The following is a 25,477-nucleotide window of genomic DNA, read 5'->3' as shown; positions in this document are numbered from 1 at the left end:
TCCAGTAACTCGGGATCTATGTGATCCCTGACCCTAATATTTTTTACACTAAAAATCTAGCTGTGCCTCTGGATAAGCTGCGTAATGAGGTCATACACTGGGGATCTTTGCCCCTCTCCTTACTGGCTCGAGCTGCCCTTTTTAAGATGTTGGCTCTCCCCCAATTCCTGTACATCCTTCAGAATTGCCCGAATAAGGCCCCAGAATCGTATTTTAAGAATTTTGAGAGTGAGGTTAGAACTCTACTATGGGATGGAAAGGTGCCTCGCATCACTTTACATAAATTAACCAGAGGATGGTACGATAGAGGTGTAGCACTCCCAGGCATGCGTATATATTATTGGGCTTCACAGCTAGTGGTGGTGAACCAATGGTTGTATCGCTCTGAGTCAGACCCTGCATATCTCCTAGATAAATATCAAATGCGAAGGGAAGGTTACTTGGGGGCCCTCTATTTGAACATTAGGAGGGGTTGGTACATGGGCCCAATGGCCCATACTGTGGAGGTCTGGCTTCAGGCCAATAGAAGACTTGGCTGGCTAGATGTACTGACTCAAGCCACCCCATTGTGGTCAGCTCAAAAACTAGGAACATTTTGTAAACAACCCGCATTTGATAGATGGTACACCATTGGTATCTCTACAGTAGGCCATTTGTGAAAAAAGGGGAAGATACTAAAATTTGCTGAATTAAAGGAGGAGTATGATCTGGGTCAGGGGAGGTCTTCTGCTATTAACAAATCTGCCACGCCCTCAAAGCAGCACTTTTAGGCAATGAGGATATACCGGATTCATCCCCCCATGGAGGACAGGTTGCTCTCTGTACCATTGTTAAAGAAAGCTGTATCGCTAACATATCGAAATTAATGTAATATTCTACCTGACCTGTTCCAAACCCTTCAAGAAAAGTGGCAAACCAATCTTGGACCAATTGAAGATGACGATTTGCAAACGGGGTTGATGTCCCCAGGGGAGGCAGTTATTCCTCTTAAGTTCCGTCTTATCCAACTAAAAGTCCTGCACAGAACTTACCTCACTGGGGTTACTCTTGCAAAGATAGGGAGTAGATAGGATGCTTTGTGTCTCCACCAATGCCATGAGGACACAACCTTCCATCATATCATATGGGAATGTCCGTATATATAGGCCTTATGGGAAAGGGCTACACAACACATGCAAAGTGCCATAGGGAATGAGGTTAAAATGACACCACAATTGGGGCTCCTCAACATATGGGAGGCGACAGACCTTACAGGGTGGAACAACAATGCGTTACCCCGGGATATACATTGGTTAAACGCACATTAGCGATGAAGTGGGGAGCAGCTGAGGTGCCATCATCGGGGAGGTGGGCAAAGGAACTAGATAAATGCATGATTGCAGAAAAGGAGATAGTCAAATCCAGAGGATATGTACGGGGTGAACTGTGTATGTCGCCCACTAGTGAGATGGAGATGAAAAAGAATAGATGGAACAGATACGACATAAAAGGCTGAACAGAAGTGACATTTTGTTATATATGTATTGTGTTAAATAACTGTGTGGAGATGTACTAAATGCTGATATACTTGTGACTGATATGTTTGTTAAAATAATTTTTTTAAAAAATTTACATCTCCTTTTTGTTTAATACTATACACTTTATGTTTCTAAAAGAGCATATAGTGAAATGCAGAGTAGTTGCTTTCTTTGGGTTTCAGAGGGTATCAGGCTCTTATGCAAAATGCTTAGGAGGAAACTGATTGCTGGAGACCTGGAATTAACTAACTTCTAGATTTATTGTATTGCTGCTTTTCAATCCAAAAACATGTGGCTGCTAGCTAATTAGCCAGATAATGAACTCATAGGCAGATTGTATGCAGCAATGCTAACCGGCCTAGGACAAAGGCAAAGGTGAGGATCCAAAGTATTTTAAGAAAGTTAGGCTGAAGGTCTTTGTAGCTGCATTAAAGATATGGGTCTTCTTCTGAAGAATCTTTAATCTTCCCTACTACTCATCCTTGGCCTAAATTTGGGATTCACCTGAGACCCCAGAATTTTTTTAAGATATACTTAGTAGGCCTTTGAGACCAGCATAAATAAATTACTGGAGAGATCTGAGGGATGGGACAAGGTTAGTAGGGGTTCTCTGACACAATAGAAACCAAAAATATTGTGATACAGAAATATTGTGTCAAAAATATCGATCACAAAAATATGGTTTTTCTATACATATAATTGGTAAATGCAAAAATATCTAAAAAAATATTGTTTTACACTAATAGCAAAACAATATTTATATAGTTAAAAAAGCGTAAATATTAAATATTTTAGCATATAACTTTAATATAATGTATATTAAATATGTTTAACTAACATTTAAATATTTATATATCCTTATTACATACCTACACATTAAAATGAATACACAGACATATGTTAATGCGTATACATTTATATACACATATATTTTTTTTAATAAATATTAACTATAATGAATATTTTAGTTTTCAAGATTTTTTAATTTTCCCAAGTTTTTAAAATACACTATTATAATGACTAAATATATATACATAGATACACACATCATTTTCCTTGTGCCTGAATAAACCCTTCTGCGCACTATTGGGGCTCCGACTCTAGTTCTTTCCTTGTGAGAAGAGTTTCCAGGAGGTGACTGAATATATATATATATATATATATATATATATATATATATATATATATATATATATATATATATATATATATATATATATATATATATATATATATATATATATATATATATATATATATATATATATATATATACAATTACACATAAAAATAAAATAATAAATATAACAAATAAACTGAACAAATATTTAAAATGTTTCTAATATATTTATACCGTAAGCAATTGATAAAAATACATTTGACTTCAAATACGTAAAAAATTACACACATTTATATATATAAATACATAAAATGTAATTAAAAAACACATAATAATAATAATAATATTAATAAATAATAAAACACTACTAAAAAAAACGAGTAAACTCTAAGAATAATGAATATACTATTTCCACTCCAGTATGTGCAACAGTAGGGAAAGTGTTGAACTATGGAGGGGTTAAGATTACTATTCCTACTCCAGTAGGTGCAACAGTATGGAAAACATTGGACTCAGGAGCAGTACAATTTACTATTCCCACACGATACAGTGAACTCTAGGTAAAGGGCTAGACTCAGGAGGGGTACAATTTTAAATTCCCACTCCATTCACCTCTACTGTACAAAGAGAGTACTTCCCTTCATACAAATAACATATTTTAAGAACTCTATTACATACCCAAAAATATAAAATTATAATTATAAAAATTATATTTCTAAATTGTAACACACATTTTTAAAAAACATACATTTTACAATATTACAATTTTTAAGAATGACTATCAATTAGAACTAATATTATTAATATTAAAACCTCACACTATATTTTCACAAACCAGCCAACAATTAAAATGTAATGGAATTAAACAAGGTATAACACAATTAACATATCAAATACATAATAGAAAAAAACAACATTTTAATAAATGAATAAATGTTTTTTATGTTATGATTACTTACATAACTATCCGCCCTATTCCTCTACAAACTAAACAGCACACATCTACAATATAACTTAACAAATATGATAACATAATTATCAAATAAATATTTAATAATGTAGCCATACTTAATTATCAACAAATGAATTCATAATTAACTTCAAAACCAATTACCCTAAAAACAAAATCCTCACCTAAAATATTTATTAAAAATATTAATAATTATACAATTTACATACTTAATTAACAATTAAAGAATAAATGAAAAATAACTAACAATTAATTAATTATCATTATTTAACTTCCCACCATTTATTCCTACAAACCCAACAACCCAGACCTGAAATATAATCTAATATATATTTAATTAAACAATCTGCATAAATAATTATCAATCAAATAATTAATAACATTTAAATAGAATACTAATACATTTTGAATTAATTTACTTCCCAACCAGTACCTGTACAAACCCTTACAACGGCACCTAAAACATAAGTTAAAAAATAAATTAATTGCATAATTTACATGATTAATTATCAATGAGATAATGAATGCGTGGAGGGGGAGCGACCCCTGACCATCCTGGTAGGTCGCTCCCTCTCCACGCAGCTCCGACTGTGTGCCCCTGCTGCCGCTGCCACTGCCGCTGGTAGTGTCCTCCGTCCCTTCGATTCTGTGCCACTGTCTCCCCCTCATTGTTCCCCGTTTTTCTCCTCTATGCCACTCGGTTTTTCTCCTCCGTGCCCCATTTTGTTTTCGGTCCCATTGTTTCCCCGCCGCTGTGCCCCCTACGGCCCGCTCCCTGCCCCCTCGCTGCTCCCACCTCCCAGCTGCTCCTCCCTCCCACCTCCCCATAAATGCCAGACGCTGCACGGCCACGCCGCTGGCGCGCCACTGGCGCACCTAAGACAAGCCTGTCTGCGCCCATCCACGCCTGGACCGCGCCCAGCGCCAGAACCCCTGGACCCCGCGAATGCCACGACACCAGACTCCACTAGGACGCCAGCACCCTCCATGCACTCAACGCCGGGCGAAACCACAGTTGCTTCCAGGCCCCCCCAAAACGGACCCACAGACCCTTCTCCTGCTGCACCTGCAGCTTCACCTGCGACAGAACTACCCGTTCCACACGCAAACACGCCGCCGAGCTCTGGGATCTGCTCGACACCTCCGCCCCAACGTGGCCCCCTTGGCCGAGACCTGGTGGAATGACTCCTCGGCGGCCGACATCGCCATAGCCATCCCGGACGGCTACAATATCACCTGCAGGGATCGCGCCAACGGAATCAGAGGAGGAATAGCCATCATCCACAAGTCCACCCGCAAGGTTGCCACCCACGCAGACGACACCCTCAACACCGCCGAACACCTGCACTTCCGGATCCACACCGACCCCAACACCATCCTCAGAGGAACACTCATCTACAGACCTCCAGGACCCCGGGCTCAGTTAAATGACTCCATCGCCGACCTGGCCAGCACCCACGCACTCGCCTCCACGGACTACATCCTTCTCATGGACCTGAATTTCCACCTTGAGAACAACAACAACGCCAACTTCGCCACCCTGATCGACAACCTCGCCAACCTCTGCCTCAGACAACTAGTCACCGCACCCACCCACGCAGCCGGCCACACGCTGGGCCCCATCTTCCCCACAGGCACCCCACAGGCACCCACGTTGCTTTCGACCACACCACTGAACTCCACTGGACCGACCACCGCTGCATCTATTTCACCTTCAAGAAACCAACCACGCACCACCGCACCAAACCAACGACCCCACCAACCCAGACGCCGCAGCCCGCAACCTCAGACAGTGGATCGACAACTGCGCCAACACCCTCGCCCCGCTCAAGAAACCCATCAACAGCCATGCCAGCAAGAGAGCCACCTGGTTCACCGACGAGCTCGAGACCTCCAAACGTGCATGCCGGAAAGTGGAGAAAATATGGCTCCACGAACGCACACCGGACAACCACGCAGCCCACAAGGACGCCACCCGCAGACATCACCATCTCATCAGATTAGACAAGAGATCCTCCTTCAAAGACCGCTTGGATAACAATGCACATGACAGCAAAGAGCTCTTCAGTATCGTAAAGGAACTCTCCAACCCCAGCACCAACGCCAACGACATCCCGCTCTCACAAGAACTGTGAGACTCACTAGCTAGCTTCTTCCACCGCAAGATCGCTGACATCCACAACAGCTTCAACACCACGTCCGCCCCTACTACGCCAGACTCCACCTCCCCTGTGAACGCCACCAGCGCCATCCGCCTGACCTCCTGGTCCAACGACGAGACACGCAAGGTCATGAACTCCATCCACTCATGATCTCTGTCAGACCCATGCCCACATCACGTATTCAACAAAGCAGACGCAGCCATCGCACCCCAACTATGGAAGGTCATCAACATCTCCTTCGAAACAGCGACATTCCCAGAAAGCTGGAAGCACTCCGAAATCAACACCCTCCTCAAGAATCCCAAGGCCCATCTCCCTGCCCCCGTTCCCGGCAAAGGTCATTGAGAAAATCGTCAACAGGCAATTGGCCCGCCACCCGGAAGACAACAACATCCTGGACCAGTCCCAGTCCGGATTCAGATGAAACCACAGCACCGAGACAGCCCTCATCGCTACCACAGACATCATCAGGCACCAACTAGACAACGAATGACCTCCGACTGCAGATCCTTCTCCTACCTCGCTGTCAAGACCTGGAACACCCTCCCTACCCACATACGGCAGACCCAAGACCTACTCGCCTTCAGAAGACTCCTCAAGACCTGGCTCTTCGAGTAGTAGCAGCACCCAACCCACCCCTCAGCGCCTTGAGACCCTCACGGGTAAGTAGCGCACTCTACAAGTACTCTGATTGATTAATAATTACAAATTATTTGTTAATTAATTTTAATTTTTCAGATTTTTTTTAGTAGTGTTTTCTTTCACATACTTTACATATATAATTAGGCCTCTTACTATGGAAATATAATGTCACCAGGTATGCAGTGACGTAGGAATTACACATCACCATTTTAATGACATATGAAGTTACATTGTATTTATGGGTAGTATCAGTACAGGAATACCTTCAGTGCCCAACTTTCGCAGTGTGCTGTAAGGGAGTCTTGTTTATTGTCATCTGATAGATATCTCAGTGCATTATGATAGTACGTATTAAAACAAAATGCATGTTAAACTTTTGAACAATGAAAACATTCAGAGGTCTATTAACTGGTTCATCGCATAATTTCTTGCGCTCTGTAATGGGCTACGCTCCAATCTGTATGTGGGGGTACTTAATCTTAGAATCTGGTTTGGGGGGGTTGGGTTGTCTACTCCCTTGTACTGGGTCTGTTTGAGAGGGGTTGGGGTGATCATTTGTGGTTCTGCATTCTGTGTGGTAACAGAAGAGACTTCCACCATGTCTCCTCCACTGGTATCCATTCTCTCAACACCTTGAACCGCAGTCCTACAATTGGGTGATTTCTTATGCCCCAGCTGTCCTCCTCTATCAGCACCCTTTCCCCTGCCCTTGCCCAGGCCGTAACATATTTATAGCAATCCAATACTTTAGGGCCTATTGCAGTCTGCCAACGGAGGGCTATACACCTCCTTGCCGAATATCAGCACCAGATCTACATATCTAGTGCCCATTTTCGAGACCTTAGGCCTTTGAAACATGCCCAGGAGGCAAACTCCTGCTGTGAGGGGTATTGTGCGTGCCAAAACTTACTGTAAGATCTCAATGATCTGGTGCCAGTATCCTTGCAGGACTGGGCAGTCCCACACCATATGCACAAATCCAGTGCCTGTGGTTGTGCACCTGGGACATTACTAGTCCGTGGTTCCTAACATGATGTTGAGTCTGTGTGGGGTGAGGTAGGTCATATGTAAGAGGTTAAACTGAGTGTACTTAAAGTTGTAGCTCCTATATATCTTCTTTGGGGTACACTGGGCTTTGTTCCACTCTGCTTCTGTCACCTCTCTACCTCTTAGATCCCCTCATTTCTCTTGCAATGAAATCAGAGGCCATTCTGACATCTCCATGAGGGCTCAGTATGTCCATTTTATTAGGTGTCTTGCCGGCCTCAGTGTCACCGTCGCTTGTAGCAATGCATGTGTGCCGGGTCCTTGGCTGTCTCTTCCTCAATGTTTCCTAAAAGCCTTCAATAAGCATAGTAATTCAAGAAGTGACCTGAGGATAGGTTGTAATGAGCGATGAAGTCATCATGGGGATCAACCCTCCCTCTTGATGGCAGTCACAGGTTGTCAAGATACCCACAACTGTCCATGCTCCGAGCTGGGCATTAATTAATTATAATTAACTAACTTCCCATCTTGTACCCCATAAACCCCACAAACCGCACCTAAAATATAACCTAAAACATGAATTAATTACATAATTTACATCATTATCAATTAAATAATTGATAATAATCAAAAATTAATTATTAATTTATTATAATTAATTTACTTCCCACCCTATACCCCTACAAACCTCACAACCCACAACTAAACCTAAACTTAAAACATAAATAAATTACAAAATGTACGTAATAAATTACCAATAAAATAATTATTATTAATTAAAAATGTATTAATAATTAATCATAAATAATTTACTCCCCACCCTGTACCGGTACATACCCCACAACCCACTATGATACTACTAATTACAATAAACAATTAAACTAAATTAAATTCTAAAATAACTAAAACTTTACAACTATATTTAAAAACATTAACAATAATTATACAAACAAGTCATAACATATACAATTAAAAGATATACAAAAATGCATAACTCTAGTTAAATGATATTATTAACAATTATATTTTTGTAAATGATATTAACAACATAGATATTTTAAACATTGATATTTACAAAATAGATATTTTTGTAAATGGCATTAACGATAGAGATATTTTTTACATCGATATTACTTACCTTAGAAAATCAATATTCTTGTCAGCGATATTCCTGCATCACAATATTTGTGGATCACAATATTAAAAACTCGATATTTCTGCATCCTGATATTATTTACTCAATATTTTGTCTGAATACCATTAGTAGGATGGAATACAATGGTAATGCTTACTGATGGTGCACTGTCTGAGTTCAGGTACTATAATTTGCAGTCTTGGAGGGCCATTTAGAAAGCAGAAAATTAACAAATGATATTATTAACAATTATATTTTTGTAAATGATATTAACAACATAGATATTTTAAACATTGATATTTACAAAATAGATATTTTTGTAAATGATATTAACAATAGAGATATTTTTTACATCGATATTACTTAGCTTAGAAAATCAATATTCTTGTCAGCGATATTCCTGCATCACAATATTTGTGGATCACAATATTAAAAACTCAATATTTCTGTATCCCAATATTATTTACTCAATATTTTGTCCAAATAACATTGGCAGGATGGAATCCAATGGTAGTGCTTACTGATGGTGCACTGTCTAAGTTCAGGTACTACAAGTTGCAGTCTTGGAGGGCCATTTCGATAGCAGCATAACTCTAAAGAATGAAGTAGCACTTTGGTACTGGGACCTACTCGGGGCTGCAGACAATCATTGTCCAGAATCACACTTGATTTGGAAGGATGACCTAGCTGAGACCAAAATAAGGCCATTGTAGCAAGTATCTTTAAATACTCTACACTCTGTTGTAAAATCCGCGCCATTAAAGAGAAACCATCTTTTTACCTTTTTTAGGACATATTGGACTCCATGCAATCTGGAAAAAGTGGTCGGTAAGGCACCTACCAACCCTAAATGCAAAGCTCCAGGAGCGGAAAATATACATATGTTTTTGGACTGTCCTGCATTGTCGCCTTATTGGAGCGGAATGCGTAGGATCCTTTGTGAAATATCCGACCACCAAATTAAAGTAAGCTGCCCGTGGATGTTTTTTGGCAGTGATGCAGAGCTTAACATCATGGCAAATAAGCCTCAGGTGAGGCTTATCTTCTATTTTGTCTTGCTGGCGAGGAGAGAAATATGTAAACTGTGGGAGACAGGTGACCCTCCATCCTTCGAGGAATTGTTGCAGCATGTTAACTATGTATCTCAAATGGATACTGCGTATGATTTGAACAGCTATGAGAAGTAAGGAAGAACTACATTGAATTGCAATAGGAGTTGCCTTGTACAATGATTACCCTTTACATGTTGTGCTGGTGGAGTCTACAAGATACTGGCAGCAATCTCAGTGAGGTTCTTTGATTCGTTAGAAGAAACTGATGGAGTAATGAGGACAAAAATAAAAACTCAAGCAAAAACATTTGCATTACATTGCGTTCAGAGCAGTTCTATTCTGGGCAACAAAACATAGGTATCTTATTCACTAGCATGAGATCACTAGGTTTGGGAGATAGATGTACCATCCCAGACATCTCAATGTGCAAGAAACAGACATGTAGATTGATAAAGGGTTGCATTGGTGCATGCGAGGCTGCCAAGTTTTAGCCTATCTTATCTTGAGACTTGACTGGTAGCCAGTAGAAAGTCAACAATGAAGGCCTGATGTGGTCTGACTATTTCAGGCTGAATGTGAGGAAATTCACCTTATTTGCACCCTATGGAACCAACCTATTTTTAGGAGGAAGAACCATGATAATGCCATTGCAAAAGTCAATCCGTGAGAAGAAATCTGCAAGGACCAGGGAGAGCTGGTGACAACGAATGCAAATGTGTTCATGCTGTTTGCTTGAGGGATAAATGACTAAACTGTGTCAAGATAATTCCCAGGTTTTTCAGAATATAGAAAGGAGTGAAAGAAACAGGGAGCTCACTCAAATGGTAGAGTGGATTAGTTAGACCAAAGTAGCAGGACCCCGTTCTTGGAAGTCCCACATAAATTAAAGGAAGTGTGAAACAGTCCATGACACATACGTGACTCGCAATATTGTCCATCGCCTCATAATGCAGCTGAGTATCATCAATATGCATGTATTACTGCTAAGATGGGGTCCTATATTATAACTATTGGGGCAAGTGCAAATGGCATCATGTGTGTGGTGAACATGTATCAGTAGCAATGAAGTGATGATTGCATGTTCTGGTGCACCTCACCTGATTTGTGTTGATGTTTGAATTGAGATGTCTCTGAGGTGTAGCTGAGTTGGAAGTGTGCTAGCTGTTGCAATGAAGTCTTTTGAAAAACATCAGGAAATTTGAATAAAATAGAGTAAGGGAATACTTCTGTGTCTATGTCATGTCCAGAGAAATCTTCCATATTCGCACTGGTGAAGGGCCATTTTTAAATTCATTGTAGATCATTAACTGTAGGCAATACTGTTTAGAAGGAAAGATAGAAGCAGAAGCCAACAGAGCAATGCCAATGCATGATAGATAAGAAACCGTTTTTAGATAAGTAAACCAAGTCTGTGTTTTGCGAATGGAAATAAGATTGCATTGATTACCAATCCAGATTGGATGTATGATGTTACAACGCAGGCTATTACAACGCCTGCCTTTACAACGCGGTTTTTGCATCGCATACCTTTACAACGCATAGCGCTTAGAGGTGCTGGATAGTGAGCAGTTTAATTTTCTATTCCAACTCCAGTCCCCGTGGACACTAGGGAAGGTGTTGGATAGAAAATTAAACTTATTCCCTATCCTAGAGCGCCCCCCAGCGCAATGCGTTGTAATGGTTTACATTGTAATGACCGCGTTGTAATGGTAGTGCGTTGTAAAAGTTTTGTTGTAAAGGTTGTTTACCATCCAGATTATGTTTGAGGTGGGTAGTTTAAACTGTGTTCGGCTGAAGTCAAACTTTTATCAGGCTTGGCTTACTCCAGACTAATAAATTGGAGTATTCTTCTGCCTTTTACTGCAATATTACACGTGCAACTTAGGTTTGGTGTATGGTTCAGTGTTTCGTAGGGTATTTGACTTCACCAGGAAATCTATGAAATAAAATAACTTTTTTTTATCTCTCAGTATGTAACAGTTTTAGAGACCAGCAATAACTATTTCAGGATTAACTGTATAGTTCCCAACCCAATACCAAACAATATCATAAAGAATTCTTAAAATAGGCTTGCTGAAAAATCCTGACATGACAAAGGTATTTCGATCAAAGTTGAAAGACGGTTTTATGTGACATTTGTTTTACTCTGTAATATGATGGGCTGTCTCTAGACATACCTATTGTTTCTAACACATAGCATATAACTTGATTGGTCTATGTATCAGCCTCATGCTCATAATTGGGTGTCTGTCTCATTTGGCAGATCTTAATTTGATGGCTTTCCTCACAATTCTTGCATTTGTCCTGCCCAGGAGCATTTCCTTCTTTCAGTATTGTGACTGGCTGAGTTGTATCCTTCTACGGGAAGCTTGAGGGGACTCTTTTTATTTGGTATTCAGCACTCATCAGGAGTGCATGAACGTCCTTATTTTCTCTCATTTTTTCTTTGGATCCTCCCCAAACAACTGCTTTCTTTTCACTTCCCACGTAGGTTCCCTCATATGCTCTGTCCTGCTTCCCATTCAAATGACTATTACATATTTTTACATTTTATTTTTTTAAGACAGCCTGGCAGCTAAAAAGTATTTCTGGTCTTGCTTCCTTTTATGAGCTTTGCACTTGCTTCAGTTTGAATTTGTTTTACATTTGAATATACTGTTCTAGCGCTGCTGTCTCCCATTTTCTAATCGTAAATTAAAATTAGCTGCCATGAGTCCCAACACATAGACACACACACAAGCACACACCATACATCAAGAGACACACTTCTATGGCACAACGATGTGCCACTCCAGCCATCTGGGAATAGATTTTCTTTAATAGAAACCACATTACAAGATTGATGGGCATATGTGCACCTGCATCTTGATGCAGGTACACAATTTGCAAAAAACTTTGGCCAAGCTAAATGCTCTGCCTTTTAAAGCTGGGACCAACTTCCATTACCAATGCTTGTTTACGATTGTTTTGTAACTTTGTTTTAGAGATTCATAAAAACATACATATGTTGCATGCATTACGGAAGATTTTCCAACAAAATGTTACTATCACAAAAAATATCAGAGGTGGCAGTATTTTCTATAAGTGTTTAATGTAAAACAGATGAAACCTAATGATATCAAGTACTTACAGGGTATAGGAAGGATCTCAATCATATGTAACTCAGAGATGTCTAATCATTTTCTTTGAGGATGACCATGGACAATCATAACCACCAACCAAAGGTCTGCCTACTAGACTACCTTGTTTCCTTTAGGTACCAGAATTTTAAATTTGTAACAGTATACCTGTTAAACCTGTTGACTAGGATCCTCTTCAGAATTATGGCTGATTTTGACTTGGATGGTTTAATGAGCTGAATATTTTATCTTTGATAAATGAGGTAATCTGAAGATCACAATTCTGAATACTTGCAAGACAGAGTTAGACTTCCATCTTTCTGAGGTCAGTAAATTGAGAACCATAAATTGAACAACATCTGGAATTTACAGTGCTAAAAATGGCAGAAATGTTGTACCACGTGCTATATAGACACAATTTACTACTGCTACTATATTGGGGATCAAGAGGTAATTTATGAGGTCAGTTGGATCATCATATGGCTGACTAAAAAGTGTGGTCATGCTAGTAATATATGCTAGTAATAATTGGTTAGGGATAATGGCAAACAAAAAACAGATGTCAATCATAGCTTAGTGCCTAATTACGACTTTGGCAGTAAAAGAGCAGGCAGCCACACCACTGCTCTGCTCCCACACCTCCAAAGTTGACCCCAACTGTTAGATTACTAGTCTCTTTGTGGTTTGGCAGGCAGTGCTTTAGCGGCCCCATAGTGGTGCAGTTCTAAGGTCCATCTGTGAGCCTTAGAACAGCAGCACCGAGGGAGCACCAAAGCTCCTTCCTGTACGGCATGGACTGTGCAGTTGATGCTGTGCCGAAACAGGGGTACATGCACGCAGGGGGCACAACATGTTCCTGCCTTCATACACCCCAATGCACAGTCTTGAAAGTCGCAATATGCTTTGTGGCACCACCAGCATATTGCTGCCAGAGACAGCAGCGCCACTGCCGAGGGACCTCAGATCTCCGGCAGTGGCAGTGGCAGCAGTCCCATGGTGGTCTGACCACCAAAGTTGTAATACGACGGTGCCACAGCTGTGCCACCATGAGTTTGGTGGTCCACGAACCATCAAACTCATAATCAGGCCCTTAGACAGTATGAGAAGGGACAGAGATATAAATATCATAATTAGACAAGAGTTAAGTTAAGATCTTGAGCATTATCCTGAATCAGATAGTAGACTTGGAACAGTGGCTCAAAATGCTGGCATTTAGAGGTAGTACTTAAAGACTCTTCTGTGTATGGCAGTTACAGCTCCTTCACTTGGCACTGGTTTTGCCATAGAGCCTATCCACTTTTTCAGCTGAACAAGAATGCAATAGAATCACATAGTTCCTGAGAGGAAAAGATGGTGGATTGAAAGACACCCGAGGTACAATGCGTATTCATGGTTAAAAGGATTTTCTCTGTACACCAGTAATTCTTGGATCGCTATGTTTTTTGGAGCTTCAGCTTGTGTTTTTCATAAGCTCTTCCCTGACAGATACTCATTTTTTTGCACTGGGTACATAGGGTGACCTCCGAATTCACCCTGATCTGCTATTGTCAGATTTTTCAATGCAATTGTCCACAGCTACTTAAATCCAAGTGATAACATAATCTAGCAGGGTTTCTATGGATAGCTGCTCAGATTCGGCATAGGGCATGCTTAATAGGTGTAAAATCAAACGTATTTCAGCAATATTTATACATAAATATTAAGAAAGTAGATGGTTCCTTGGTAGAGTTTTAGTCAGATGGAAAAGTGTGAGAATTCTGTAAAATCATGATAAGTACTGGTCATCATTAGATAAGAGTAGATGGATAAATAGCAACTTGACCTCGACTCTGAAAATTAGATCCAACATGTGGCCTTGTCATAAGTAGGGCCTCATTCCTTTTGGCAGTGATCCAAGTCTTTAAAGTTATTTTCCTACAAGTCAGCTGCGAATACAGTAGGCGAAGTCATGAATATTTGGAAAAATGACTCTATTAACTGTTGGGGGAAATTGGTATCTGTAGGAGTAAGGACTTTACTTCAATAAAACGTTTTGGTGACCTAGTTGAAGAAAGTATTACACATTAATAGCGCATCTGCTTTGTCAATATGCTCAGAAGAGAAAAGAGGCAACTTTAAATATACTCTTTAGTAGAACGATTATTCTGGTTTCTCACACTTCTGTGCCACATGACATTAGATGATATTGTAGTACACTCCTGAAACTAGGTTGGAGAGTATCAGGACACAAACATCAGTAGTCAATGACTCAGTCATGATTAGATGGCTTGGCTATGTTTGCTCAATATATTCAATTATTGACAGTTAATATCTGATGAATACACTATATGTTAGGGAAGATCGTTATTGATTAGTACATGGGGGTTTCAGCTTGATTGTTTATATAGCTCTTCATTGGTAACTTGGGAGCAGGGTGCACAGTTATGTAGCATAGTTATTTAGCAGCACGGTCATGTTCATTAAGTCTACATGCCAAAGAATGACACCTTCTAATCTTTCCCTAATGGATCCAGCAATGTCGTGCAACTGTGGCCGTATACTGCAAAGCTATATTGTTTTTATACCAGATTGTCTTGTGGTGTTGGCAACCCAACTGGCTGTAGTCTCGCCCTCTCACAAATAAGGGTAGATGGCTTGTCATGAGTTTTTTTCTTTTGTAAATACGATGTATTCGTTTTATCATATACCATACAGGGTATTCACACATCATGTGTCATTAGTTCTTTGTATCACATAACAATTATATACAGCATTTCTCAGTCACACCTGTTTATTCCAAATGAAATATCTTCCCCCATATCGTAACTCTAACAAAAACTCGACTCTAACTATGCCATTCACCTATATATGTTCATGATCTTGGCTGTATATCCACTTCTTGTATCTATGGACAAGTCATTAGACTCGTCGTTCATGCATCTATGCTATCTCTTCTGTTGTTACATGACCATCTGCTGTTTTATACATTTATAGGGGTAATCCTCTATAGGTGGCCCACCTTGCCCATATTGTGGTGTGCTTTTGCGGGCACCCTCGGGCTATAAACACAGGAAGTTCCAGTTCCATAATGAAATCCATGCCTGAGTTCCAAAGCGGTATCTGGGGCGGAGCCTCTGCTTTCCATAGTCTGGCAATGTCTCGTTTTGGTAATGTGAGACCTTGGAACAAAAATTGTCTTTTGTACCTGCTTTCCCCCTATGATGTCCATGCAGTGCAATAGTGTTAATTTGGGGGATTTCTGTATGTCCCAGGCCAACACTTCTGCCAGGCAATTTAATACCCCCGCCAAAAATGCTCTAGAGCTGGGCAAGACCATATAGTGTGTATGAATGTTCCATCTTCCACTTGACATCGAAGACACCGCGGAGATGCAATCATAATCTATGCCTGGTATAATATACCCTATGTAGGTATTTAATTTGGATGAGGCAGAGTTGGGTCGAGACAGCTGCTTCCCACGGTCATTGGAGTGCCTCGGCCCATTCATCGTCAACGATCGGACTGATGTAATTATTCCATGTGGCTCTTAAAGTGTGTACTTTCGTAGGACTATTAGTAACAAGTGACGGATACATTTTTGAAATCCTATGATCCCCAAGGTCCCCCATCAAACGTTTGCCCTCCAGTAGACTGAATTCCGGTAGCATAGTCAGGTTTTTATAGTATTCGTAGAGGACATGTCTCAGTTGTAGAAATTTGTAGAATTGCATATTGGACATAGAGAATTCTTTATGAAGGTTCTCAAAGGACATGAGTACCATATCCCTCAAAACGTCCCCCAGGGTGGATATTCTATTTTGGTCCCAGCTTCTGATCACTGTTGATCAGCGATTTACGGGAGTAGAAATTCTGCCAAATCGCGTGTTAAACGACCCCACCAGCCCATTCTATGAAGAGTCTGTTGCCAGGTCATAATCACCAGCCTTGTTGCTGGGGGAAGGTCTTTAGGGTCAGTCCTACTATATAAGAGTATGTGTCCCAAGGGCTCTTACACTTTCCACTGCTCAAGCCTATATCACTGATCCTCTTTGGACCCATACCACCACTCATTCAGTATCTGCAGGTGCGCGCTGCATGATATGATTGTAATTCGGCAGCTGCAATGATACCGCAGTATGTGGACTAGATGCACATAAGTAGGGCCACTCTGGCCACACACCCCCCATAGGAAGTGTCCCAGCATTGCCTTAACCTGGCGAAACCAGGCCAAGGGGATTGGATAAGGGTAAGATCGCAGTTGATACAGCAATTTGGGCAGAGAGGCCATCTTAAAGATGTCCGATATACCATATAAGGGAAACATCAGTTACATAGCGGTCTTCGCACCGCAATACCTTTACAACGTAGGCATTACAACGCAAGTCATTACAATGACTTGCACTGGATGGCACTCTAAGCTAAGGAATAGTATGATTTACTATTCCAAAACCTTCCCTACTGCAACAAAGGCTGGAGTTGGAATAGTAAGTCATACTATTGCTAAGTCCAGCGCCCTCGAGCGCAAGTCGTTTTAACAACTTGCGTTTTGATGCCTGCGTTGTAAAGGTATCGCGGTGTGAAGACCGCAATGTAACATTGTATATTCACCATATAAAGATAGAGGGATTGTCGACCTGCGTTCCCAGGAAATAGTTTGAGTATGACACAGGTCACCCTAAGTAGTGGTAATATCTAAACCATAAGTTGTTAGATAGGAGCCCTAGTTTCTGCGTCCTGATGAATGCCACGGACCCTTTGGGCCAATTTGGCAGAAACATGTTGATGACACTGGTGGTGATAGGGTACTAGTTCCCCAAATCCCCACATTGATTTTTAATATCATGTAAACACCTCATAAATACATTTATTTAGGTGTTTCCACTGATTTTTACTTTATCACAGGCCCCCCACTTAGATTTTAGAAGTGCCTCCCTGCCTACAGGTGTAGGCCCACTCTCTACCAAACAGTTTCTAGAGAGTGAGGGCTGCCAATGATAACGCATGAAACCTGGTGGTGTGTGAGGACAGTTCTTCACATTACTTGAGAAGCCCGGCACCCCACTAAGTAGTGCCTAGTGCTTGTCACTTTTTGTGAATCCGATATTTATTCAGGGTAGCTTCTTTTTGTGTGTGCGTATTAGGTTTGGAGACCAGTTCACCTTGAACACCCCATAGCCTCTAGTTCCCTCCCCTAGAAAGCTCTGGGGTTTTGTGTGTAGATTTTGGTTTTTAGCCTCCCACAAAACTGTAGCGGATTCCACCTTTCCCTCATTTAAGGCAAAGTATTCTACTACAGCTTTATGTATGCATGTTCTGTAGCTTGGGTTTTGTAGGTGCCATGGCGATAGCTTACAACAAAATGCTGACCTACCCGGGCCTATCTCAACCTTAAGTTGAACAGGAGAACAGTCGGACAAGCCTCTCGGTAGGATATCCCCCCATCATTCTGAATGCATATGCGCGAGTAATAAAGATATAATCTAACCTGGAAAATGACCCATGCACTGCAGAGAAATATGTGAAACCAGTGTCTGCTGGGTGCAATGTCCTCCAAATGTCAGTCCAACCCAGGGCTTCCACCAATGGTCCTAGGCATGATTCCCTCTGCGTGAGGTTAGTAGCGTGGGACGGCATCTATTTTGTTCTGGGTGGATAAAATCATTCCAGTTCCTTCCGATTAGTGCAAGGACATCGGGCAAAGATCCCCATATATCCCCATATATCAACAACATGTTCTATGAATGTTTGGCTGAGTGGGGGAGGAGCATATACACTTCCCAGTACCACTGGCTCCCCAGCGATCTTACCCTGAATAAATATATATCTGCCCTGTGTATCTGCCCATGTACGTGTCTGTGGGAATACGATTCTCCTGTAGATTATAACTGCACCCCCCCCCCGGAACCTCTCGCAAAGCCCGCATGAAGGACTTGTGTAAAACCAAATCTAGGCAGGCATGGGGCCTTGGTCCCTATCAAGTGAGTTTCTTGCAGTAGTAGGACATCCACCCCAGACGCTTTGCATGTCTTAATACAGCCCCCGATTTAATCCTATCGAGGAGACCCCTGACATTCCAGGTGACTATTTTAATTTCCCCCATTGGAATTGTTTAATTCAACGGCATTGTCATGCTACTTCACATAGCAGGTGTATAGCTGTACAATACACAAACTAAGAAGGTGTAACAAGAAATTGTCATTTCTGAGTCTCAAAGGATAACAAACGTATCAACTGACCCTTCCCCCTCTCCCCCCACCCCAATACCTCAGAAAACAGTGAAGTATCTGCCGCAGCTTGTAAGAAGGTCCCACCCCAACAGGGGGTAACTACTGTAACAATCTAATGGTTCCCAATAGATCCCATCTCAAATTGGTGACTTTGGGATCTAGTTCAACAGCTCGAATATAAAATCCCTTAAAGTTGCCGGTTTACGGAGGCCTTGCATATGGATTACTCCTTCCTCCTGTTCCATGCTTTTAGACTGCCACCGTTGAGGGATATCTGAATCAACTATCCAGCTTCTCAAGCTGCTTGTCTCCCTGAGAGGGGGAGTGCCAGGAGGATCGTGATCTGTGCCGGCATTTATCTTTTGGGTTGTTGTCTTGCTGCTGGTGTGGATCCACAGAAGACGAATTCGAGCCCCTAGGTGGGGGAGTATGGGGTTTAATTGTTCGGTGTTCATCAATCCACTGGAAGACCTCCTCAAGGGTGTACGATCTTGGTAGCTAACTGGCAAGTGGGCCAAAAAGAGCAGCATAAATGGAAATTTAAGCTCCCTCAGGTGTGCCTTGGTGTCTGTAAAGAATTGTCTCTGTTGCTGTACCAGCCTGGTTTAGTCAGGGAATATCATTATTGATTGTGATGCGAAGGTGAGAGTTCCTTGTGCCCAGGGTTGCTTCAAGATTGTGCCTCAGTCGCAGTAGTTTAGGATACGAGTGATCACAGGTCGAGGACAAGCGCCCCGCGGGGGCTTAACAGAGAGGGCTCGTGGGCCTGTTCCAGTAAAAAACATGACAACAGAGTTCCATCCGAAATCCAGCATTTGAACCACTGGTCTAGGAATGTGCACATATCATTGCCCTCTCACCCCTCCAGAAATCCCACAAATCATAAGTTGTTACGGCACGTCCAACCCTCAGCATCCTACACAAGCGTGGCCAGTCCTTGTGTGAGTGTCTCTAGGGTGTTGACCCTCCCTTTCAGAGTATTATATTCATCTTCCGCCCCCTCAAGACTCTGGTCTCGAACTGGGTCACCCATTCCAAGCATTAGGCAGGTCCTGACATAGTAACATAACATCAGCACCAACAGCCCCTATTTTAGCATCAAGCATGTCTCTCGACTGGGCAATTGCTGTTAGAATTGCGGTGGTGTCTGGTTTAGTAGCAGGTGCATCTGCAACAGTAGAGGCGCTGGTGCCACCCGGCATATTATCTAGGGTGCTCTGTTTCATGGCTGGCCCCTGTGATTGTCCTTTGACATGGTGACCGTAGGTCTGAGGTATCATGATGTTGATTATACAGTTGGGGGACCACAAGCCGCACCAGGACCTAGCCGGGCTGCTTCTGCAGCCGAGGCACCCTTCTCCTCTGATGGGCACCCCCGGTGTTCTCTTCTTGTGTACCAAGGTTCTTACCCCGGTGGCCCGATTTTCACTAAGGTTATTCTTGGGCGTGCACCCCTATTTCTTGGTAGCCAGGATCATAGTTTGGCCCTTATGCCTTTTCCCCTTATGCCTACTTAATGCTGCTTCAGTATTTCGGAGATAGGTTTAGTCCAACAGACCCTCTGAGGCATTTCACTCTCCAACGCACCTTTTTGGAGGGGCCATACCACCTAGTGCATACCAGATGGCTCCCAGTCTATTTTGGATGCGAATTACATGTCTATGGATCACATTAGGGAGTGCTTGGATGTAGAAGGAAGGGCGGGCGCCCCACAGCTACCATCCAGTGCGACCCACAAGGGCCCCAGCCCCCACTACACCCACGTGGTAGCAGCCCCGGTGAACTTGCCCGAGCGTCTCAAGTTCTCATCCTCAAGTGCTCCACCGCAGTATTTGTCCTTAGTGGGGGATTTCTTATCCAACACGAACCCCGGGTCGATGCGATGGAAACCCAATAGTTTACTCACAAACTCCTCCAGTACGACCTGAGTTGGGATCCGGCCATCCAAGTAGGCCTCAGGCCCAACGGTGCTCCGCTGAGCATGTGGCCTGTCCCTGTAGCGATGCCTCAATCGTAGAGATTTCTCCCATTCACTAGGCAGTCACCTAAGCAATAGGCGGCCCGTCACTTGTCTAGGTGCATGTGCTAGACCCAGGGTCTTCGGTTCTGTGGCTCTCTGCAGTGGATTGAAATTCACGGAAGGGAATTGCACACCTCGCCTCACAGGTCACACTGCCCAGACACCCAATTCAATACCCTCTGCTCCATGCATAGTGTGGAGGCGCCCAAGGGATATTCCCCGGGTCATTGGCAACCTCGCACCGAGCAGCCAGAATGAAAATTGCCCGCTTACTGGCAGGACTATGAAGGATTTGATAAAGGGCTTCTGGTGCTAGACTAAGGCGCTTCTGCCATGTTGACCACTTGCTGACGCCTCCCGTCATGAGGGGTTTTAATGTGCCGCTAGGTCACCCGCTGCCTGTTGCCTGTGTCCACAGTCTAAATGTAGCCTTTGTTGGCAAAAGAGTCAATTTAAGTTAACAGTGTGATGATTCAGAACTCAATGGAATTTTGTAATCCTGCTGTTCTTCAAAGAGTGGTTTCTTGATATTTTATTGGGACTGTTCAGTGTTCTCAGCTTAAACATGCACTACATTTCACCAATATTTATTCATAACTTATTACAATTATAACTTAAAGAGCATATATACAGAAATTAAAATGTTCTAGTTGCCCTCCTACAAATGCAAGAATAACATGCAGTATTGTATTAGAATTTCACTAAATTTGCAAGGCAGTCATCCAAACCTCACCTCACAGAACAATTCACTAAGCATGTATTTTGGAAATGAAATTAAATTATTATTTCTCTTTGGCTACAAACATTAAAAACTGCCATGGCTGTATTTTTGGTTATTACGATTCAAATCCAGGTGTGTCTTACACAAAATTGACTTGCCTCGAATTGCTGATATTTTCCAAGTTAAATAACTCAGCTAGAATAAGGGGAGAGGCAAGGAGAAGGGTCCAACAGGAGATAGTGACTAAGGGCATAATTTATATGTTGGTGGAGAGGGAAGTGAGTTGCTATGGCGACAGTGTTCCCTCTTGGCCAACTTAGTGGTCCACCCACCTGATTTATATATATAGGTGGACCATAGTTAGGCCACAGCCATGACTACTCTGTCACAACCGTGGCCGCACTTCTCAAGAGGCCTGACATAGTAAGAGCCATCAGAGGATTGTCTATACGTCCATCTGCTCAATTATGATGGGAGGGCATATATACTTTTTTACTGTCCATCACAACCAGGCAAACCCTACCTGTAAGGGACAGTAAAAAACACTAAATGGCCCCCTCGCCATGGGAGGTCACTCCCATGGCGAGGGCGGCATTATTTTTTTTATTTTCAAAAAGAAAATCTCATGTCGGGATTTTCTTTTTGAAAAGAAAAAAGAAAACAGTTTAGGACATGGCTCCATAATTTTGGCGGGATTCTGCACCAAACTGCAAAAAGCATTGATGCTTTGGGAAGTCTGCCTATTGTCATTTCTAATCTGCCGGGTGGCATCTCTGTCAGGGCGATGGAGTAATTTACTCCAATGCCCTGGAGGAGAAACGGCCGTGCACCAGAATATAAATCTAGCCCTAAATCCTGGCAGCTGCAGATCATGCAATTAGACTTTGCAATAAATGTTGGAGTTCATTCCATGCCTATAGTTTTCAACTGTGAACTTCCTTGGAATGCAGGGACTTAGTTTTCGTTCTTCTGCCATTCCAGCTTCTCCATGGGAAGTTCAACACACAAACCAGGAGATGAGCATGAAGGAGACCATTATGTGGTATACAACTTTGCAGATCTGTTATACGAATATTTCATACATATTGAGACACAAACAGGAAATAAACTGAGGAATACTGTGTTAATTTGTATGTACTAAACGCACATGTATTCTTGTCTCTCTTTTCGTTTCTCCTATCAGGTCTAGCTTAGTTGTTTCACCCTAATCATGTTATTAAGAGATTATAAATCTATACTACTATAATAAAGGAAGAACTTTCAGCCTTTGAGCCGGGTAAACTCGGGAACCACAGCGCCAATCCACAAACCCGATACACAGTTGGAATCGTCAGGGTGTGTAGATGGTTATAGGCTATATAAATTTTAAAAAAACGTTATTTAAAAAATGTACAGTAAAAAAAAAAAGTAGTCCCTCCGAAGTATCGCCGGTCGCGATGTGCGTGCTCACGTCAGGAGCGCGGGGAGGAGCGGCATCCAGGAGCGCGACGAGGAGCGGCGGACATGGCGCGGGGGAGGAGTGGTCACATGAGGAGCAGCAGACAGGCTAGCGGCGGTGCGAGCAGCGGACAGGCTGGAGGAGCGGCGGCTGAGGTAAGGGAGCGGCGGACATGGCGCAGGGAGGAGCAGTGACTGAGGTAAGGGGACCCAAGGCGGGGCAGGTGGGGGTCGGGGCAGGCGGGGTTCGGGGCAGGCGGGGGCCGGGCCGGGTGGGGGCCCGGGCTGCTGGACAATGTCGGGGCGGGCAGGGGTCAGGGAAGCCTGTTGCTCCCGGACAAGGTCAGGACTGGCTGCTAGTAATAAATAACCCTCTTTGTCCATTGGTCTGTTCAAGTGTCACATTTTGCTTCTGTCGTCAACAGCTTGCAGCATGGGCAAATGAGTCAGTGGGATGACTGGGTCAACAGGGTAGCCTGCTTCTGCTACTGGCTGTATTTAAGTTTGCCATGGTATTTTGCCAGATCTCATGTGCTTGTCTACGTAATAAATAGTACACTTCAGTGCCAAAGCTGGTAAACCAAGTATTTGAATGGTTATTCTTTTCATTCTTTTTCTTTAAAAACACAGTCCCAATACCTTTAGGTGGCAGCGTGTTTTTTTTATTTTACTTTTAGTCTTCACATGTTTATTGCTGCAGACCCATCTTGCAAAAATTGCATGTGTACCAAGGTCAAGCCCATTTCCTTTGTCAATCCTTTTGTCCTTGTGTATCACCTGAAATGACTGGCAGTTGTCAGGTTGTAATCTATAGTGGGCCACATCTAAATTTCCACAACCTCAATATGCTCACTATGGTCCATATTTACTAAGGATGTGTCCAGGCCCTCTCGTGGGGCAATTTGGTACAAATTATTGCATCGATTTACTTACTAATACAAAAGCCTGCATGCACAGGGCAAAGCTGCATAGTACCACATGCACACTTGTGCAACACTTAATAAATAACTCCCTATCTTTAAAAATCCTGGCAGCCCGAAAGTCATACTTAATAATGCCTAACAATGTTAGAGACAAATATTTACTTGTTCTGCTGAGGGTGTCATTTCCATTATCATAGGCATATTTTCCTCCTTCATCCATGTCTGCCCTCTCATGTGCCTCACAGTATCTTTCATTCTCATTACTCTTCTCTCGACTGGATGTTGATTTTCTTCGACGTCTCTTCCTCCTGTAACTTTGCGGTGCTGGCACTCCAATATAAATCGAATGATATTCTGCAAAACAAAGTCATAAGTTATGTGTTTTTAGACTCGCACCTTGAAAATGGCGTAAACATGGAGACACTTTTGAAAAACAACTTTAGATTACAATCCCTATCAGAAACTAGTGAAAACCACGGTAACAATGAATGAAATCCCAAGCAAACACTGAGTTACAACTCGGTTAATGCAAGAAAGACCAAGTCAGCAATTTACTTTTATTGCTAAAGTGTACTCTTTAGACCAGCATTAATGGCTCGTTTTAGAAGATCTGTCTCTCCTCAATTATCTTCCACATTGTAATTTATTTTCTCGTGGCTAGCAGAGTGCTCAATATGTTATCTCTTTCTAAGTCTTCCTGGGAGGGAGGTTTCTTGGCTGTTCATAAGCTATGTTTTGATTCAAAGTTCTTGGGGGCATATTACCCTTCTACTCCAACCACCCCCCAATGGGGTTTGCCTCTTTCCTTTTGTTCTATTTTACTTCATTGCTTTGTTTCTTCTTTCTCTATCATTGGCGTTTTAGTATCAGTGGTATTTTAACCATGCAGTATGCTGTTTGATGTTGGGGAACCAGTGGTTTCCTTTGAGAAGCTCCAGTCTTGGGGGGGCTTGGCCAAGATAGCGGCCGTGGTGGGCGTACTTTAGAGAGCTCCGTGCCAGTCTGCATACTCGCCTGCATTTCTCCTGCCCCATCCGCCTGTCCAGACTTAATGGCTGCCTCTCTGACTGTGGAGGATGCCGGGGACATTTCGGAAGCCGAGAGGCGGGGTCTGAGGCCTTTTTTTGCTGCTATTATCAGTGAAGACCTGCCGTGTCTACTGATCCCCGGCCTTGCCTGTTATGCCACCGGCAGCTGGGGTGATATCGCAGGTGCTGCTGGGGTGCTAGGACGGGAACTCACACTGTGGAGAGAACAACACAGCACACTACAGGCCTGCCAGCTAGGAAGCGAAAGCGGCAGTCCACAACATACAGATGCCCCCATCGCGGGGGGCCTCCCCAGACTCGCAGAACGGCTACAATAGGGCCTATCTTGGCCTCTGTGAGGCATGGAGGACCCAGGCTAGGCTCCCACGCAGTGCGCCAATCAGGTCCATTGGAATGCACTCCGAGACTAAGACTGAA

At 42.5% G+C, this 25,477-nt stretch overlaps 1 protein-coding gene across 4 annotated transcripts in view; it reads right to left on the bottom strand.

The window, feature by feature from the left end:
• SLC4A5 (solute carrier family 4 member 5) overlaps positions 1–24,357 on the bottom strand; it is a 611,906-nt gene extending 587,549 nt beyond the window's left edge. For 3 of the 4 annotated variants that reach the window (XM_086943571.1, XM_086943570.1, XM_086943572.1), the window contains exon 1: positions 24,174–24,357. In XM_086943571.1, the coding sequence (XP_086799697.1) occupies positions 24,174–24,231 (58 nt within the window). In that variant the 5' untranslated portion in view covers positions 24,232–24,357. The remainder of the gene's footprint in view (positions 1–24,173) is intronic. The other variant, XM_086943573.1, reaches the window with a different exon arrangement.
• Between the last annotated feature and the right edge of the window lie 1,120 nt (positions 24,358–25,477).

This window comes from Lissotriton vulgaris, chromosome 11 (assembly GCF_964263255.1).
Source record: "Lissotriton vulgaris chromosome 11, aLisVul1.2, whole genome shotgun sequence".
NCBI lineage: Eukaryota > Metazoa > Chordata > Amphibia > Caudata > Salamandridae > Lissotriton > Lissotriton vulgaris.
This window is presented reverse-complemented; position numbering and strand designations above follow the sequence as displayed.